We start from the raw sequence: 21,005 nt of genomic DNA, 5'->3' as shown, positions 1-21,005 counted from the left end.
ATGTGAGGATCCCTAGGATCCCCACCATTTGGATCCGGATGGGATCCTCATCCAGTAATTTGGTCTGCATCGTGATCCTTGAATTTCAAATTATTAGGTTTCAAACCATCCATCTGTGTCGTATTGTTTTCCATAACTCATGTAAAAACAAAGCCATATTGGCAAATTCAATCTACAAGACTCTAATGCTCATTTTTACGTGTATTCGTGTACCATGTGGATGGATTAGCCACCACTCCACCACCATTGACCTTGGGAATTTTGTTTCCACTAGACCTTTGAATTGTTTGATCGTTACATTTGGATTTTTTTTTTTTTTTACATGGTATATAAAATTATTGAGCAACGTGATCGAGATTTGATGGACTTAAACTATGGTATAATAATTAAACACACATATAATATAGTATTATGAGATTAATAACATCATGTGATAGTGTAGAAAATTCACGATTAAGTCATCATATTTAGCCACTAAGGTTTGAGATTTAAATTCAACATTTTGAAACAACAAAGTATTAAATCAAGGCTTTTAATATTAAACTTCAAGGGAAAAATAATCAAGCAAAATCATTAATCTAATTGACAAATTGCGTATAAGTAGATTATTTTTTGTAGTATATTTTTCCCATAATTGTCACCGTTCATTGCTCCTAAATCAGAAACTCCCTATAGTTGACAGTTCATCTGCAGATGAAGCAAAACAACAAAGTTTGGTGACCCACACGAATGAAAAAGATTTGGAATTGTTGCTGCTTGTTGCACTGCATGACACGCTTCCATTGTTGTGTTGACCTAATTCTCTTCATTGTTTGTATGGTTCATAATTTTCCAGCATTATTTGTTGTTATGACGAAATTTGTAAATGAACCACCTGTTTTACTGTCCTTATGCCTACGAATCATTTTCCACAAGATTTGGACGTCTTTTTTCTAACAATGTTTAGGAAAGTTAGTACAGTATTTGACAAGCTAATTTGTTCAACAGATATATTACTTATAATTGTTTTTAGAGATCCACGGCATAAGAGAAAAACTTTATTAATAATCATTAAGCAAGATACAATAAAAAGACGAACAACCAAATTCCGATTAATTAACAAAAATTCTTAACAAGTTAGGGTGTTTGAATAAAATCATATGCACCTCAAATCGCTCAAAACAATCCGAAGTAGACAAAATGAAATCTGCAAGTCTATGCTATAATTATTCAAGTGAAACCGTTTTAAGTGATTTTCACATGCTTCTTTTTTTCTGTTGCAAACTTTTCTCTGTCTTTTGATTTACTTAATTCAAGTACCCTAAATTACAATCTGGTGGTAATCCTCTTCACTTGTAAGTGAAAGGTATTAAGTTCGAATCTCATAGATGACGAATTCGATACCAAATTAGGTTGCCTATTATGTGGCTTAACCCAACCTCCCTCCCCTTAGTCACTTCTCAGACGGTTTAGTCGATAGTGACGGAACTATTATACCCTAGTTGACATAAGCCTAACATTTTTCAGTACAACTTAAGTCTTAAGATGTAATTTTCAAATGATAATTTAATAACAAATTAATAAAATGAAGAATGTAAACTATTTTCATCTCAAGCTTTTTCAGTTGCTTGCCCTTCTCCCACGACATTGATTCCCTCTATTATATTACACATGCAGATTATAATATAAATACGAAATATAATTATATGTAGATGTAGATGTTATGGAATTTACTCGTATTCTTTTTATTTATTTAATTTTGGAAATTATATATTGAAACACAGTGGAAAAGATGATGCAGTTTGCAACACTAAAACCCAAATTATATCGCTAGGTCAACCAGTGCCACTCCTCAGTAGGTTTCGAGAACACTCTTATCTTAGCCACTTAAACAAATTGAGTGGGGCAGTCATTTGATTGTGCTTTTTTTGGAAAAATTGGAAAAAAGAACACGTCTTTCAGATTAAATTATAACTTCTTTATGAGAAGATTTGTCAACCATTTGTTTATTAATCAGTGGTTAACACAACAAAATAAGCTATATCATTGGGCGGTAGTATATAATATTGTAATTTTTCAAATGCCAAATAAATGAGAATTTTTCGATATGGGCATGATCTTTAGACCTATCCATAATTCCATATTATAACATGTGCTTTATTCAAATTGTCGCGATATGATTTTTTTTGAGATTATCGTTGGAAGGGATAAAAATGTTTTCTGATTGTGTTTGTGTTGATCCTAAAAACTACCAAGTCTGCGTGGCGCGTAGGCCGAGTAACTAATAAGCTAACTACATCATTTGGTTATGTGCGGGGCGTGCCAACTCGACGGTCGAGCTCGGCCGGTGAGTAAAATGTGTGGATGCGGCATTGGGCGAGCTGCTCGATCTTGCGACTGCGGCCGAGGAAGGAACACGTCTTGGCCTTTAGGTTCTAGAGCCTGAAGACAAGGCTACTATTTCTACGAAGTTCACAAATCATCGGCACCGGATTCGGTCACAGTGATTATATTCGTAAGAGTACAAGCACGCCGAATCGACACCAGAGTATACGGACACAAGCACTCAAAAGAGATGTATGTCTTGATGGTGAATGTGGTTCGACAGTCAAAATGTCGAACTCTAAAACTCACTTGCAAATATCCAATCATAAAACAACTTGACGTTCAATGTGCCGAGCCCAGTAACTTGTAACACCTCACCTCGCCGAGAAGGCTAGTGAGATGATCTCTGCCAATAAGGATTTGAAAACCCTTCTTGACCGCGACTTGGATAGATAACCAGTCAGCCTCGACGCAATGTTGTTTATCCAAACTAAAGGTGCTCCGTGGTCGGTTGATTATACGGCAACAGTGCTATTTATCCAAATTGAAGGTGTTCGTCGATTGCCTTTGTTGAGAATATCGCGTTTATGAATGGGAAAAGCAAGAACAAACTCCGGAAATCGAAAAACAAATAACCAAGATAAATAACACCAAGAACTTACGTGGTTCGGCAATATGTGCCTACGTCCACGGGACAGCAACAACAATCTTTCACTATATCAATAATGAGTACAACCAATAATCTTGCCAAATCTCTAGAACTAGGACTTGACGAAAAACCTGAAAGAACAAGAACAAGAAATACAATATCTCTTTTCTTTTCTCTCGCACACACTTTACAATATTCTCTCACTCTAATCCCTTGATTGGTATACAATTTATTGTTTTGCTCCCCCTCAAAACTAGTACAATAGCCCTTTTATATAGACATAATAAAGGTCTTCTTCACTAAGGATTATTAATCCTAATTGGAATCTAGTTATGAATCCTACTTCAATTGAGAAACTAACTCTAATTGGGTAAACAACTCCAATTGGGAAAACAATTTAATCCTCTAAGACTATTAATTCCCAATAGACTTAGGACAACTAATCATGGGCTGGAAAAAATCCAACAATCTCCCCCTCCAGACCATGAGGAAGGTATACCATAATAGGATTGCTCATCTTGACCAAACTCCCATTGATCGAACTTTTCATGACCAGACTCCCCTTGATCGAATTACCCATAACCAAGCTCCCCCTGATCGAACTACTCATTAACCAAGACCCTCTTGATTAGACTTCTCTTGACCAAGGCTCCCCCTGATAAAAACTACCATCGTCATTGGCAAAGGAAATTATAGACTTCTTTGCCAGAAAACATCGCTTATCTTCATCTTGGTCCAATTAGCATCAAACATACTTGTTGGCTTGCTCTTAACACCTTCAGTAAAGCATGTCCTCCTCTTGATTTCCATGTAACCCAATTAAAGCGGGTTGCACCCTCCATTCTAAACGGATATCAGACAAACCATGCTCTGATACCACTTGTTGAGAATATTGCGTGTAAGAATGGGAAAAACAAGAACAAACTCCGGAAATCGAAAAACAAATAACCAAGATAAATAACACCAAGAACTTACGTGGTTCGGCAATATGTGTCTACGTCCATGGGACAGCAGCAACAATCTTTTACTATATCAATAATGAGTACAACCAATAATCTTTCCAAATCTCTAGAACTAGGACTTGACGAAAAACCCGAAAGAACAAGAACAAGAAATACAATATCTCTTTTCTTTTCTCTCGCACACACTTTACAATATTATCTCACTCTAATCCCTTGAGTGGTATACAATTTATTGTTTTGCTCCCCCCTCAAAAATAGTACAATAGCCCCCTTATATAGACATAATAAAGGTCTTCTTCAATAAGGATTATTAATCCTAATTGGAATCTAGTTATGAATCTTACTCCAATTGAGAAACTAACTCCAATTGGGAAAACAATTTAATCCTCTAAGACTATTAATTCCCAATGGACTTAGGACAATTAATCATGGGCTGGAAAAAACCCAACAGCCTTCACAGTGCTGTTTATCTATACTGAAGATGTGTCGGCGAAAAAGAAAATAAAAATCTCAAGGTTATTGAGAGGTTTCTCGTAGAGCTAGAGTTTGTGTAGGGCAGTTTGTGTGTTGATTTGGAGAGGGCTTTTCCGTTGTTTGTAGCCTTGTATTTATAGGGATGAGTATGCGCTGGTTGATAAGCTAGTAAAGACTACCATGTTATTAGAACTCTTCCACTGATTTGAGCCTCAAATAAGCCTTACTCCCCCCAAGACTCTGAACTTAGCCAAAAATACAACCAAATCTGATCCTTGTGTTTAGTCTTATCAGTTATCACATCAAATCCCCAAATAATCCGCATGCTTGGAAATGAACAAATAAATAGCCACCAATTATTATATATATATATAGTTAGCCCAGTCCACACGGCATGCAGACTATATGGCCCAATCCTATCATCAATTCTTATGGCCTTGTACTCAATCTGACAACACCATCACCATGCATTAAAAACCTAGCCTACCTAGGTTTCTCATCTCATCCTCACATCATCACCAAAAGCCATCATCTTTATTGTCGTGCATGCATTCTGATCAAATGAATTTCAAATTCATTTTAAGCTTCCAAGTGCCGTCAGACATCCCAAATCAATTCAAACTGTATTGCTTTATTTGAGAGGAGGCAGATTCTCTGCCCTCCAGTGCCCTCCTGTTTGTGTGGTCACGGTTAAGCCACGTCAACATTTTATATTACTATTCCTTTTTGTCTTATTATCTCTATAAAAAAATAATATAAAATGTTGACGTGGCTTAACCGTGACCACACAAAACAGGAAGGCACGGGAAGTGGGAGGGCAGAGAATCTACCTCCTATTTGAGATATAAATTGCATCCTATTTATCTGGTTTAAGAAGATGCCAAGAAAATAATTATTATGATAAAATCCATAATATTATCCTTTAGCAAAAATATCTTCATTTTTCCATCCGACGGTTGAGAACCATGCTCACTCAACGGCCTCGATTACTCGGACCAATGATGTAAAATCGGGTCCAAACAGTTTGGTATAAAAACTTAGAAGCGCTTATGACTCATAGAAGCCCATGCTTCATGAAAAAATGGTTATGAACCCAAGTGTTTTTAGAGAAGCAACCAAACATGCGATTACTTGTAACATTAATTTAACTTGGCATACCAAGTATTGCCCATGCATAATCTTTTTGGTGTACAATCTCACTTAACCAATTGGAGTAAATGCTAATTTCGCTCAAAATACACTTGAAAAAACTTGGTTGCAAGTGCCTAATCTTACTCAAAATATCGTGTTCTAAAACTTGAGCTTGCACCTTTCAACGATTAAGTGAAATTGAATACAAGAAAAGTATAATACTCCTACACGTGAAGCCAACATGAACATCTTGTTACACTAGTTGACGAAAATTGATCAATAGAATAGACCAAAATTGGTATCAGAAGTAAACCTCAATGGTATAAGTGACGAAATTGAGGCCACAACTTAAAAGCAACACTTAAACGCAAACCACATGAACCACTTGTGACTTTTAGCCTTAAATGATCTCCTAAATTTGTCGTATATTTATGTTATAACACGTAAATTAATTTTAAACAAATCAAAAAGTCATGAATGCAAAAGAGGTGGGAGTGGTATTTCATGATCCTGTTTGGAACCATATACTCATTCTTTAGTGTACTTTTTTGGGAGTGTATCTGTGTATGTCCCTCGTCTATGTTCAGCGTCACTTTCCCAATGTAGGAAGCTCCATTAAATTCAACACTCATTTTTACTTACAATGGAAAAGTTGAATGCAAAGGATAAAATTGACATGATCAACACTACTCAAATAAGAAAATGAATTGTTATTAGCACTTCAAAAGTTTAAATGTCCAAACTTTTTATATTTAGATTTAAAAATACACTTACAAAGGGTGCACAATAAATTTTTTGGAGTGGCCAATGATAATTTCCATAAAGAAAGAACCCCTTCCTTTTTCAAATCACTTGCTAAAAACCTATGCATTTGAAGTTCGGCTTCAATACTACATAGCATTCAATGACTCGTGTTTTAACCTTTAGAGTTGATCTGCAGAACTGTATTTTCAATCTCATCCATTTATTTTCCGTATTCCTCATTACTACGTTCCATTGATGAGAGAGAGAGTGTGTGTGGTGTTTTGATACATTGTCATTTTAAGAAAATAATAAGCAAATGCAGTGTCATATCTCTTGATTATTTCAAATATCAATACAAAATTGGCCTTTTTGTTTTTATTAAGCACTACATGTCACTCTAGGTACTACATATCATTCCTTACTTATTTTACACAATTCAGAGCATGTCAAAGGACGTTGCCAGAGCTTGGAATGCTAAAACTTCATCTCACACTATTGTGTTCTCTTCTTGTCCAGAACTTGAATACCTCAGTCATAAACTGAATCAGTAGACGTACAGGCTGATTCTGGCTAAACCTCCTCCTAAACAAGCCACAACATGCAATACTTTTGATAGAGTTAACTCGAGAATATGGTCAATTCAAATACTCATATGAACAAGTAATCACATCGACCTTTAGAACACGGTGAGAAGGCCATATTGAACCAAACAATAATGCCTATACTTTCAAGTGACATGTTTGTGAACAATTGACGTGGGAATCAAATCTGAACGCAGCAAATGGCTTTCAAGGTGGAAAAGGTGGCGATTAACTGTGTAGGAGGAGACAAATAGAATCTTGGTAGCTGTAGCAACAGACACTCCAGCAGAGACTGTTACACCCACCCCTAATTTAAATTGTATTTTCACTAAGTTTGAAACTATCTTGCTTTTAAAATGGTTTTTGGGTCTTAAATGGTGTGCCCAAGGGGCCCACCCCCTGTTTTGTCCCCCGGTGCCCTTTGCTTTTTCTTTTATTTTTCTGAAAGTCTTCCTCTTTCTCTCTTCTCCCTCACTCTCCCTCATCACTCTCTCTCTCTCGGCTCTCTCTATCTCAGCTCCTCTGAGAGCTTTTCTTACCAACAAACAACACCACAACAACATCAACATCTCCATTAGCACCCTAGTGAGCTTAGAATTGAAGAAATAACACCCCAAACCCTTCTCTTCCATTTGGCCAGTACTGTTCATCGTCTTCCCCGATGAGTTTTTGGATTTTTCAACGTTGGTAAGCTTCTAAAAACCCTTGGGATGTGTTTTAGGATTAGATTTAAGCTTGTTTTAAGTTGTGTATACGTTTGAATTACAGAAAATAGCTCGGGAAAGCTTTTCCAAATTTTCCGGCGAGCACCGTCACTTTCGAGATAATTTCCAGCCAAACCACTGCTAGTTGGCCGGCGTTCAAGGTATCAATATCTTCGTCTCATCGAGTACTATAATTTTCCTTTTTGTTTCACTCAATTTCGTTGAGTATTGAAGACGTTATACTCATTTAAATCTTACCCAGTTTCCGGCGACCTCCGAGGCTTTCAAGGCATTTTCCGGCAAAACCACGGCGATTTAGATGTCGTGTGAGGTACCATTCTCTTCGACTCTTCAAGGGCTACAACGTTCGTTTTTGTCCCGCTTAATTTCGTTGAGTAGTGACAAAGTTATGGCCGTTTAAAGGTTGTGTATTTTCCGGCCGATTTTCGGCTCTCTCTCCCATTGGGTCCGGCGACCCACCAAACCCAGGCTCTTTGGGCCTTTCCTGCGGAGCCCAACCCAAACCCATTTCTGTTTTCTTATTTTTTTGGTTTTATTAAATTGTTTTAAGTTAATGGCCCTTTGGGCCGTTTGTGTTGAAGCCCCAAAGACCTAAGCCTTTAAAGGCTTAAAGCCTTCAGGCTGTCTCTCTCTCCCTTAGGCCATCTCCAACCGAAGGGTCCAGAGGGCCAGATGGCAGAAAATAGCCCTAAAACCGTCTCCAACCGAGGGCTCGAGAATCTGGGAGGGCCCCACGGAATTTCAAAGGGCCAAAGGGCCAAAGGGCCAAAGGGTTGGCTGCTTCCAGCCAGCCCCGGGCCGGCTATTTTTTTTTTATAGTTTTGTTATTCCTGTCGGTTATAATCGACATGAATACATGCTATTATTTAATATACTAAATAATGGTGTATTCCTGTCGGTTATAACTAACAGGATTTTTTTTTTAAATTCAAATGAAACGGCTACTAGCTGTTGCATTTGATTTGATTTTTTTTTTACATTATTATTATTTTTTTTTATTTACAAAATTTTTCATATAACTTCTATTTTTTCCTATAACTTCTATTTCACAAAATTTGGTTCATATTTTTTTTTAAATTCCATTTTTTTCCTATAACTTCTATTTCACAAAATTTGTTTCATATTTTTTTTTTAAATTCCATTTTTTTTCCTATAACTTCTATTTGACAAAATTTGTTTCATATTTATTTTAAATTCTATTTTTTTCCTATAACTTCCTAAGCCATTATACAACATTAAATTAAATTAAGTAACATGAAACAACATTAAACAATATGAAACAACATTAAATAACATTAACCAACATAAAAATTATACAACATGAAACTTAAACAACATTTTAGTTGTAGTTTTTAAATAATAAATTATGTTTGGCCCTATGGCCCTTTGGCCCTCGGTTGGAGACGGTTTTTTGTGACAGGGCTAAAACGAGCCATCTGGCCCTTTGGCTCTCGGTTGGAGACGGAGGCAAATATGATCATGTACTGTTCATTAAAATATTAATATCTTGGAGAATCTTAGAGGGCCAGAGGGCTAAAACAAGCCCTCTGGCCAGCCCTCGGTTAGAGATGGCCTTAGGCCCTTGGCCTTGGGGCCGGGCTTTAAGCCCATTTCCTTAAAATCCTAATCCCAATTCCCTAAAGCCAAAAACCCTTTTATCAACCTAATTCCCTAACCCATTAGCCTAAACCCATTAACCCTTTAACCTAAACCTAAACCTTAACCGGTTCAAACCCTTTTTGGGGAATATTTCGTTAAGGAATATTCCGTCAGGGAATATTCTAGGAATATTCTATTGACTTTTACATAATTTATTCGGGAGCCTTCTTAGGGTAATTTGACGTTCTGAATCTGTTTCCAACGTCTGTTTTCCCAAATTCAATTGTTAAAATAGAGTTTTATTAATTGGACCCTTTACGTGCTTAGGGGCAATTATTGGTGACGTTTTCTTGTTCGTTAGTTTGCGTGGCTCTTCGGCGACTAAGTACTGTGAGTGGACACCTTCTAAAATGCATGTTTTATAGTAGAAATGCATACATGAAAAGCATGATTTGATGATTACGTTTTATGAAACGTTTTGTGAGATAACATGCTTACTGAGGCTACTTTGAATTATTACTATTTTTCCTATAACCCGTGTTCTTATAGAATATCTGATGGATGACGATATGATATTTAGAACATGTTTCGAACACCTCTTTATAGTATAGATGATGGATGACTTTATACTATAAAGTTGTTTTTCAATATATATATGTTCAATGGTTTTGTACTTACCTAGTGGTCCTTTCCGCTATGGGACGTAGGGATAGATTCCGGTCCGTCCCGGGCGACGGTTTGGTGTTGGCATAGGGCCTGGAGTGTGTTTCCTCTGGCTATTTAGCACAGGAACGGGGAGCCGGCATGGGGCCTGAAATGTATTTTCCTCTGACTGTCTGCTTAGAGACGGGGAGCCGGCATGGGGCATAGGGGTTATCGGACAATTCACTAGTGATTATTATATATGAGTTATGATTTGAGACATTGCACGACATGCTAGGTTTCGGAAAACCTATGTTTAACATTATCTATGTGTTTTCATAAAACCTGGGGGTTAGTACGTTAATAACTGTTTTATTATATATATATATATATATATATATATATATATATATATATATATATATATCAACTTGGTCTACTCATGTTTGTTTTGCGCCCCCTTCAGGACTTAGAATCGAGGCATACAATTCCGACATCAAGGTTCTTCCGCATCAGCATCTTCGAGTCCTCTTGGTGTGGGACCCATTCTTTTATTCATTCAATTTTATATTATTTCTTTTAGTATTCTAGTTAGTCGTATGCTCTGAACACGTTCCTTAAATGCATATTCCTTATTATTTTACATTTATAAGTTTTATCTATCCTTTATTTTCAGCAATTGCACTCAATAAATGGCTTTCGTCACCCTCGGGTGTCGGCCAGCACATGACCATCCCGATGTCCCAAGGATATCGGAATCGGGGTGTGTCAGAGACTCTCTTCAACAATCAAAATGGAAGACGGGGAAATTAACTGCAGGGGGATTACATGGACTCTTGCTATCAGTAGAGAACACGCAGCCACGCATATGAATAACAAAACAGCTAACCAAGATGGGAACAAGCTAACTAAACTCAAGGCAAAAATTAATGCCAAACATCATAAAACCTCTCATAGAAAGGAAATGCAGGCATCCATAAACAATATACTTAGTATTTAAAACACTATTAACACCGAATGCCACTACCAAACGACCAAAACCGCAGAAACTTAGCAACCCATCACATAAAAACCATGCACCATTCACTTATAAAAGGATTATACACACCAAAGATTTGTTTTAATTGCACAATATCAACACTACCATTGGAAATACTAAAGTTACCTGCAATCTGAAAACAAGAAAACACAACCTAGAGATTCAATCATACAAACAACAAGTGAAATCTCATACAATCAAATAAAGATACGCTGGCTCCACCCCATATCGTCAAATTTCAATGATAAAAACTGGGTTTTAAAGCATTTTCCATAACTCATAAATCCCAAACTTTTTTCCCAACATTTCAACCACAACAAATAATCAAAACTCCAAATCTAGACCAAAACAAACAACAGCAATCCGGCGCAATCATATCACATTCACAGAGATGGATCAGCAGAAAGATCTTTGATCAATGCAGGAACTTCGTGACAGCAGATAGCAACTAGCGTACTAGCAACTATTAAAATGTTGGGAGCAGTCTAGGCTGGCATTCAATATTCAAACGTAACCCCACGCCTTTTCATGCGACCCATCCACTAAGGCTGATACCAGATCAAACCCTAGTTTTTAATTTTAATTTCCAAGAGGTTACAAAAGTCACAGTGCAAAATCTTTAGCAAGGACTTGGGACCCTCTTCGGATTTTTTTTTCCCAGCATTTTCTGCCGTCACAAAATCCCTGCTCAAACCTTTTACTATTTCACCATCATATCCATCTCAATTGTGACAATTTTGCTTCTTTTCTGTAATTTTCTCGGCATCCAAACAGAAGGTTAAGGGGGAGACTAAATACCTGGGCAATGGCGAAGAGCTTGAGGGTGATGCTCAACCACCCCCGTCGCAGTGAGCAGAGTAACACTACAAGGCACGAGCTGGTAGCTGCGAAGGGAGCGGCAGATACTGTTATTGTTATATAGGGCGGCACGTTTTTGGGACGATGTCGTTGGGTCTATTCTCTTACCTAGGTCTGACCCTGAAGCCCAGCCCAGTTAATGCGAAGAATAAGGCCCATCAACTCTTGCAAACCTTGGTTTTCAAAGGCCTAGTACCAAAAGTAAAATATGTTCAAGGTTCTTAAAGACAAAAGAGTCACTACCGGTCCTGAGATTTTCTTTACACAATGAAATACGTCTACATTAAGGAGTAGGGAATAAATTAGTTGCGAACTCGTCATTTTCGACATCTCACTTGCAAATGAAGAGAATACTAGCAAATGAAGAGAATACTACTAGACCGTAGTATTAATATGTGATAATATTTAAAGGAGGAAAATTTACCATTAAATATGGTATAAAGCGTTTTTCTTGGTTGTTGAACAACAAAAATATATAACATATAAAAAATAGAGTCCATACAAATTAGGTCAAACTACAAGATAAAACAAAAGATGTAATCCAGCTCAAAAGATAAGGATGGGCTTTACATACAAATCAACATCCATAAATAAATAAATATAAATAAAATATGCATTTCTTCCTACAAAAGGGGGGAAGAAACGTGCAAAAACAGGTGCTCCTCCATTTTCTGCAACAAAAAGAAACATGGAGTCAATAAGGGGGGTTAAGAGAAAGTGGCGAAAAAAAGGCCTCTATCTACCCCACGTAAGAGCTGTAGAACCCTCCTAAAATGTCTATAAATAGGCATCAGTTGCAGTAAGAAGAGGGAACAAAAAAAAAAAAGAAAGACTCTGCAGAAATTGTGAGAGAAATTGAGAGAAAAGATAGCAACAAAGGGGAGTGACAATAAAATGCTGCAGAAGTTGAAGCACATGGAGAAGAACAAAGGAAAAAAAGGAAAGCAAGGAAGACACGGCAAGGGGAGCAAAAGTTCAAGTTATAAATTTATCGTTTATAATTTGTTCTTTGTCTTAGTGTTGGTTCAGTTTTTTTTTTCAAAAGAAAAGAAAGAAGACTTGGCTCTTCTTATTTTCACCAAAGCAAAGAAAAAGGTGAAAGTTCCACCATCGCAGCCCATCAAAAGGATAAACCTTCCTCCTTCCACCTTGAATTTCCAAGATCACACCACTTCTCTCTTGGATCCTCCACTATGGAGCTCTCCGCTCACATCCTCCTACACCGTTCCTGGAGTCGTTTCCCAATTTGAGAGCACTGCTATTGTAGCAATCACTACCACCAATGTTAACCTCCCCATGAATTTCTTCGGGTGGGTCTAAACCACCTCGTGAAGTTTCAACCAAGTCTAAGTGATCATTGCATTGCAGCAAACAGCTCAAAAGTTGCTCTTTAAAACAGATTGCAGAAGCTCAAAAGCTTTCTGTGAAGTTCCTACACCTATACCCGACGATCGTGCAGTACTATTCAAGACTAGGAAAGATCAAAGTCTTCAAAAAGGGGAAGGAAAAAAGGCTTGCTGACAAAGGTGGAGATAAGCTTGGGACAAATGGTTTTAAAAGTCCCATATTAAGTGGGATCAAAAGTTCAAAAGAAAAAAAAAATAAAAAAAGGGGCTGCTCAGATTCAAGAAAGGTTTGCAAAGGAAAAGTGAGTAAAATTGACAGATACTACAAGACAAAAGGGAAAAGAAGAGAACGTATTGTTCAAGAGTTCCACCCAAAGTCTTCTATGTCGAGAATTCGAAATATAAGAAAAAAATGGACAAGAAGGTTTGCAGAGAAAAAGTGAGTAAAATTGACAGATACTACAAAACAAAAGGGAAAAGAAGAGAACATATTGTTCAATAGTTCCACCCAAAGTCTTTTGTATCAGAAAAAAAAAATAGAAAGGGAAAAGAAAACGTAATGTTCATCACATGGATGTCAGCAAGCTTCAGTGGTGAAGTCAAGAAGAAAAAGATGTTTTCCTACAATTAGAAAAGTCCCAGCAAAAGTACACTTAAAATAATGAGGCTATTGGCTCTACAAAGAAACAAGACAAAAATATGGGCAAGTGTGCTTAGGGGAAGTCGAGGCCCCCTGATCCTTTCACGTGATGAAAAGCAAAACAATTTGGGAGGCCATGCAGGTGTTTCTCTAGAAAGAGGGACAAGTTTGCTACAGAACAAAAATTTGCCAAAGAAAAATTGATATAAGATTTGAACCCCACCAAAGAAAAGTTGCGGCAGGAAGAAGAAAAATAAAAAGAAAGGGTGGCTTTATCCCTTGTGAAGTCCTACTGGACTTAGAAGAATTCAAATTCACAAAAAAGGAGAGAGTAAGCTTGTTGTCAACTTCCTTTGAAAAAGCACTCTCGTGAAAATCAAAAGGGAAAAGCCATGGGATTCTAATCCTTCTCAAACTTTATTGGTTAAAGCACTACAAAGGAAGGAAATATTGTTGCTGCTACGCTCTCAAAGAATCAACCAAAAAGAAGGAAAATACTTTAAACCGTGTGGAAAAATCATACAAATATAGTCCTAATTTACTTGGGATTAAAATATGAGGGAAGCTTTTCAAAAAGCTAATGCAAGTTGAAGTTCGTGGGCCCACCATTTTTACCAAGATGGACTTTGTAGACTTGAGCACCCATTAAATTAGATCAAGTCAACAAAACTTGCAGCATAAGCATGGAGACAATGACAACACAAATCCTTTCAAACACGTGGCCTTCAAACTTTAGTCATAATTATGACTAGTCATTCTTTTACCTGCTGCAGAACAACTCTCCAAATTAAATGGGAAAGACCACTTGAAGATCAATGGAGCTATGAGATTTTATGTGGTCACAAAGGACAATTTCTTTATGGTGATTTAACTTATGCTGCTTCCAATTGGATCTCATCCTCCTCAAACCACCAAGGGGATATATGGCAAGGACAACAAATCAAAGTAGAAAAAAAGGGAGACACACGGCAAGGACAAAAGCAAGTCAAAGCCAAAAATAGAGAAAGAAGAAAAGCAAGGGACTTAAGCCTGAAAAGGCATTGGTAAAAGAAAAAGGAGCCCTGACACTTGCTTTTATATTTTCCATATGAAAGCAAGGATTTTTTTGTGATACAATGCAAAAGATAAAAGGCAACAATAGAGTGATGGGCTTGTAGGCAAAATAAAATGGGTTCCAAGACAAAATAAATGAAAAGGAAGACAAAATCAAATACCAAAGTAAAAGTAGGTTCATCACAAATATTCCCATTAAAATTTACAAGACACAAATGGCACGAAGCCGCGACAAAATCTCAAATGGCTCGAAGCCATATCAAGTATTGAAAGGCACAAAGCCGTATCAAATTTCAAATGGCACCAGGCCATATCAAATTTACGGTAGCACAAAGTTGTGTCAAAAATTCAAATGGGCACGAAGCCATGCCAAATATCAATTGGCATGAAGCCGTATCAAAATTCAAATGGCACGAAGCCATATCAAGGCATTAAAGGCTCCAATGGCTCAAAGACCTCGCCTGCACGAGCTAAAATTGCATAAGGCACCAATTGCTCCAATGGCTTAAAGTCCTCGCCCACATGAGTTAAAACTGCATAAGGCATTAATGCTCCAATGGCTCAAAGTCATCGCTCACACAAGCTAAAACTACACAAGGCATCAACCGCTCAAACGGCTTAAAGTCATCAACCTCTCCAATGGCTTAAAGTCCTTGTCTACATGAGCTAAAACTGCACAAGGCATTAAACGCTCCAACGGCTTAAAGTCCTCGTTTGCATGAGCTAAAACTGCATAAAGCATTAATTGCTCCTTGCCTGCACGAGTTGAAACTGCACAAGGCATCAAACCCCAACAAAACACATAAGGAACTACGAGTGACTTGATCTCTCAACGAGGGTACGTAGGTAATCTAGGGCTCTATCTAGACGCAGTCACAAAATCAAATAAACACCCAAATCCCCAAGTTACGATTTATTCATATTAGAATAAAAGGGTATTCCTTTCCCAAAGGAATGGTTGTAATTAATAGGCGCGTAGCCTAAAATAGGTCGAACTCGAATTAATAAAACCCTCTTTGAAAAAATGAACGAGGGCGAAATTGTGTTGAGTGAATTATTTGTTTACATATTGTATACAATTTTTGCTCAACATTGGTAAACTTTGTCATGAATGTTAAAAATAATATTAACTACCATGTAAAATTGATTAGGTTGGATTTCTGTATTGTTATACTACATACACTAGAAAATAATTTCGAACTTTCGGCACATTGGCTCGAACATATTAAGCTTGTGGTTTAAGTTCTATGGTAACTTAAATCAAAAGACTGCCAAATAGGCCACCAATACTATATGATCATATATGGGAAGGATTTTGTGGGAAATTCACACACGTGATTATAAAAGCAATTTTGTCTATCTCAATTCCTCTTAGGCCATCTCCAACCGAATGAGGGCCATATGGCTCGTTTTAGCCTTCTAACCTTCCAAGATATTAATATTTTAATGAATAATACAGTGCCATATTTGCCTCCATCTCCAACCGAGAACGATGAGAAATGAACCCACACCAGGGTGCATAGGTTTTATTGTTTTTCACCACTGGATGAAGCATCATCTGTATTATGTAGCATGTTGTTATCTAAAATAAATCAATACAAGATTTTTATACATATTTTCCTTCACTTGTAAGAGTTTGAGAGTCTTTGTAACATCCCACATCGCCCAGAGGAGTGGATCATGTAAGCCTTATATGTAGATTCTCATATTTACCTAGCGCGAGGCATTTTGGGAACTCACTGGTTTCGGGTTCCATCGAAACTCCGAAGTTAAGCGAGTTCGCGCGAGAGCAATCCCATGATGGGTGATCCACTGGGAAGTTCTCATGTGAGTTCCTAGAAACAAAATTGTGAGGGCGTGGTCGGGGCCCAAAGCGGACAATATCGTGCTATAACGGAGTCGAACCCGGGATGTGGTGGGGGCCCGAGCCGGATGTAACAATTTGGTATCAAAGCCAACCCTGGCCAGAAGTGTGTTGACGATGACATCGGGCCCCTAAGGGGGATGGATTGTAACATCCCACATCGCCCAGGGAAGTGGATCATGTAAACCTTATATGTATATATTCTCATCTCTACCTAGCGCGAGGCCTTTTGGGAACTCACTGGCTTCGGATTCCATCGGAACTCCGAAGTTAAGCGAGTTCGCACGAGAGCTATGCCATGATGGGTGACCCACCGGGAAGTTCTCATGTGAGTTCCCAGAAACAAAACCGTGAGGGCGTGGTCGGGGCCCAAAACGGACAATATCTTGTTATGACGAAATCAAGCCTGGAATGTGATGGGGACCCGAACTAGGATGTGACAATCTTTTTGTTCACCTTAATTTTGTATAATGGGCTTGTAAATTTGTTTTCTTTTGGCTCAATGTGTTCAGTTGTTTGTTGAATTATTTTCTTATGATCATTATTGTTTAAGTGAAAAATATACATTGTGTATGTTATTTTGTTTGATTTTAAAATACATTGTATGTATTAATGTTTTCGTGTGCTTTGCTTTTATTTGGCCCAGATTCATTTTTTTTATTTTTTGTATACCAATTTATGGAATGTGTTTTGCCGTTGGATTTTATTCATTAAATATACCTAACTTAGACTAGTGTGATCGCTAGTGAAGACCTAATGTAAAATCCTCCACTCTCTTACTTTGCTTTAAATTTTCTTTTCATTTAGTTTAGATTGATCTATATTCAGTTAAAAAAAAATAACGTTTCTTGCATAATCCTTTTTTTAACCGTGGAAAGTTCTTGTTAAAAAGACAATTATGCAGGAAACGTTACTTTTCTGAACTAAATACAAATCAATCTAAACTGAATTTGTTTTCCCATTGGATTTTATTCATTCAATATACCTAACTCAGACTAGTGTGACCCCCTGTGAAGAACTAACGTAAAATCCTCCACTCTCTTATTTGCTTTAAATTTTCCTTTCATTTAGTTTAGATTGACCTATATTCAGTTCAGCAAACTAACGTTTCTCCTATAATCGTCTTTTTTAACTGTATGCGGGAAACGTTACCCTTTTTGAACTGAATACAGGTCAATCTAAACTAAATGAAAGGGAAATTTAAAGCACCCAATTGTAGAAAATTTATGAATTAAATCACAGTTCATACAATTCTTTGCTCCCAATTCATGTCTGCAGAGCTTGAACCCATCTCCTAACAATTAATTCGGCAATTTGCTTGGGATGGAGTTGCTCTAAGAATAACTTTTTTTTTTCACCTGCACTTGTAATTTTCGGTTTCTTTACTGCAATTCATATTGTAACCATACCAGTTTAGAATAAAAATGTAAATTCCCTTCAATGGCTCAGATTTTATTTGAGAAATGTGTTGAGCTTTTGGCCCTCCTTCACACCAAAAGAAAAGAACTGTGTAAAATAAAGAATCAATGAAAGTGTTTTTTGTTAATGGTATAGCCCATAGAATAGCTTAGTTTGCCTTTTCTATTGGCAATGAACTAGTTTGGTTCAAGGAGGCCATTTCTATTGGCAATGATGAGATTGACAAATACTAAAATTGACTTTCACTAACCGACGTCTTTAGAGTTCTATTCCCTCAAATTGACCAATTTTAGCCAATTTAAATCATAAATTCGTTAGCTAAATGACATGAATTAGGAGATTCAAATCTTCATTGATGTCTTGATAGTTTAAACATGCTTAACTTTTGTCCACGTTATCACGGAACGCTAGTTTAAACATGCTTAACTTTGGTAAGAATCTGAGAGCCTCCAGATGTCAATTAGCATAATAATGTATGAATTAGATTAGTTTTAAGACGTATTATTATCGTAATTGTCTGATTAAGTGGGCTTTGCGGTTTTGCAGATGGGAGTCACTCTTACATGTTCCGCCATCGGAAGAAGCATATCGGTGAGTGCCCAATTCCCCCCCCCCCCCCTTTGGATTGTTTTTGTGGTGAGAATTTTCAGCTGCTTTCATGTAATTATGCTCATGAAGTTTATATGGTTCTGTTTTTAATGTTTGGAAGATTTACAGGAAATTTATATCAATCATTTTACATTTTATGTGTAAGAAATTTACATAGGCAACTTATAAAGTCTAATTCTCTTGGTCATCCAGTGATTAACAAAACTTTTTATATGTATACATTTTATTATTTTTTACTTCGGAAAAAGTTAGTGTCTTCTGAAACCTCGCCACACAGGAAGGACATGGGGATGTAAAAAAGAGGATCCTATCAACTTATTTTGACCTCATGAGCTTATTCTTACTTCACAATCGATAAACGAAAGAAAACTTCCATCTCCAAGTTTAACTCAGACGTAACTCCTTCTTTTTGGGTGTGAAGTAGTGTCAAATCAAAATACCTAACAAGCATTAGCTCCTCTGAAAAAGAGGTGATCCAGCCACACACCTTCCAGTACGGCTACCTTATTACGACTTTACTCCAGTCACTAGCCCTGCCAATTTTGCATCTGTTTAATTCAGCTGGTTTACTTGCTCGCACGTGTCTAATTGCATAATTCAGAGTACAGTGAAACATTTGGCTATCGTACTAATGGGTTTTTCATTGAATTTTGGAAGCATCTCAGACTGGACGCGGGTCGGTGCATTTTCCGTTGAACCTTCAGAAGCATTCCTAACAGAAAAGCTGATCAAACCATCAAGGCTCCCAGAAGGATAGAGCATACAGAAAATGTTGGAGTCCTGCGGCTGTTGTGTGTTGGATAAAGTTAAAACTGGGATATGGATTGCTGGTAATTACTTGGGCTGCACTCAATCATCCTGGTAATTATTTTAGGGAAAAGAATGAAGATTAAATAGTGCTAAAGTTTAAATTTTATCACTTCAATTTAGTTAACTTGTGTTTTCAACTGTAATGGTGTTCCACAGATCTCCAACTTGCTCGATGCCCCGTCTGCGAGCTCAATACTTGTGATGGTAAGGCAGAATAACCCATCACTGCTCAATATGTGTGCTTGATGGATGTGATCACTTGCCGTTTGTTAAAATGCCTTTGTAAATCTAGATTAATGTGTTAAAATGTATTTTTTAAATTTTGATTAGAAACTTTAATCTTGCTTTCTTTCTAGTTCTGGAGAGGAGCAGAAGGCATGTTTGCCAAAATGCTGCAGAGTGCAGAGTAATGTGATAAATCCACAGTCACACATTATCTTACTCTTCAAAAACGACACTTATTTTCGCAATCTGTTTACGTTTCCTTGTTATATTTGTTAATAGCGTAATTGTGCATGTTTGCATATATATGCAGGAACGATGCAGACATTGGATGCAAGGCGTATAGAGCTGTTCTTGAGCGAGGGGTACAAGAATGGAAGTTGGGATTACAAGCTCATCGGTCACCATGTCAACGAGCATGCCAATGGTGCTTGTGGGGCAATTTTTTATATGAAACACCTCAAGGACTCTTCAACATCTTGTAACTTCAGATACTCTTTTCCCTACTAATTCTCCAATAACCCAAAATTAGTCACTTGGCCATACTACGGATTGGTTTAGTATATGTGACACTGGTATTTGCTGTTTCAGCTACTTCTTGTTACATGTAGCAACAAATTCCCGCATGGCATTTTTCCCAAACACACATTTTAACCATAATTTCAACCACTCGCGTTTGTTGATCGTATAAATTGATCTGGTTTAATGTCAAATTAAACAGCAGCAGTGTTTAATCTCAAGCCATGGGTGGGCAAACCAACAGACTGGCAACCAAAGGCTGTCATTACTCTACATGCAGTTGCAGTCAACACAAATTTGCAGAAGAACGAAGGTACTAGTTAGTCGATTTTCCATAAACATAACCGAACTCAGCTTAATCGAGAATCTAAGTGACAAAATCCATTTCTAACTTCGATATTTCATCGATATTCTATATACCAGGACTTCAAGTGAAATGCCATGTCATGAGAGCTGGACCTCAAGGAGAAGTAGCATCCATCAGAATCTCACAGCAGCTCCTGTAAAGTCCCACGCCTCAAAACTTGCTTGCCAAGCTACACGAAACAGATTCCCGGAACTCCACAGGTTATTGCCAGTTGCTAATCTCCTAAAGGGAACTTAAAACGCCTTTCAAATAATCAGATACTACGAAAATATTTCAGTTAATAGCTTAATTTCCTGTTAGAGATAGATTTGGTCGTTCTTGTAGAACTAATGGGCACATGATGTGCTGCTACATATACATGTTTACATGCTCACACTCACACACATACTTGTGAATGAAATCAATGAACGGCTCAGATGAAATCTTTGAAATTAATTACTTAAACATT

At 37.3% G+C, this 21,005-nt stretch overlaps 1 protein-coding gene and 1 long non-coding RNA gene across 2 annotated transcripts; one reads left to right on the top strand and one right to left on the bottom strand.

The window, feature by feature from the left end:
• Positions 1-2,967: 2,967 nt before the first annotated feature.
• Positions 2,968-4,650, bottom strand: LOC126629708 (uncharacterized). Its single transcript, XR_007625834.1, has 2 exons — positions 4,047-4,650; positions 2,968-3,084 (listed from the first exon to the last, which is right to left on the bottom strand). It is a non-coding gene; the product is annotated as an uncharacterized LOC126629708 (long non-coding RNA).
• Positions 4,651-7,266: 2,616 nt separating this feature from the next.
• LOC126629119 (probable F-box protein At3g61730) lies at positions 7,267-20,988 on the top strand. The gene is made up of 11 exons (XM_050299009.1): positions 7,267-7,532; positions 7,614-7,710; positions 7,812-7,880; positions 9,497-9,559; positions 10,278-10,345; positions 18,577-18,621; positions 19,305-19,469; positions 19,606-19,653; positions 19,985-20,152; positions 20,393-20,503; positions 20,614-20,988. Exons 7-11 carry the CDS (start codon positions 19,409-19,411, stop codon positions 20,694-20,696), a joined length of 471 nt encoding a protein of 156 aa, XP_050154966.1. The 5' UTR covers positions 7,267-7,532; positions 7,614-7,710; positions 7,812-7,880; positions 9,497-9,559; positions 10,278-10,345; positions 18,577-18,621; positions 19,305-19,408; the 3' UTR covers positions 20,697-20,988.
• The last annotated feature ends 17 nt before the right edge of the window (positions 20,989-21,005 follow it).

Source organism: Malus sylvestris, chromosome 7 (genome assembly GCF_916048215.2).
Source record: "Malus sylvestris chromosome 7, drMalSylv7.2, whole genome shotgun sequence".
Lineage (NCBI taxonomy): Eukaryota > Viridiplantae > Streptophyta > Magnoliopsida > Rosales > Rosaceae > Malus > Malus sylvestris.
This window is presented reverse-complemented; position numbering and strand designations above follow the sequence as displayed.

What these genes read in the sequence shown, in the direction of transcription:
- LOC126629119 (XM_050299009.1), top strand. Translation starts at nt 19,409, where the DNA reads ATGTTGGAGTCCTGCGGCTGTTGTGTGTTGGATAAAGTTAAAACTGGG. An exon ending in CGAGCTCAATACTTGTGATG is followed by an intron (nt 19,654 to 19,984) that starts GTAAGGCAGAAT and finishes ATATATATGCAG; the next exon opens with GAACGATGCAGACATTGGAT. An exon ending in CAAGGACTCTTCAACATCTT is followed by an intron (nt 20,153 to 20,392) that starts GTAACTTCAGAT and finishes CAAATTAAACAG; the next exon opens with CAGCAGTGTTTAATCTCAAG.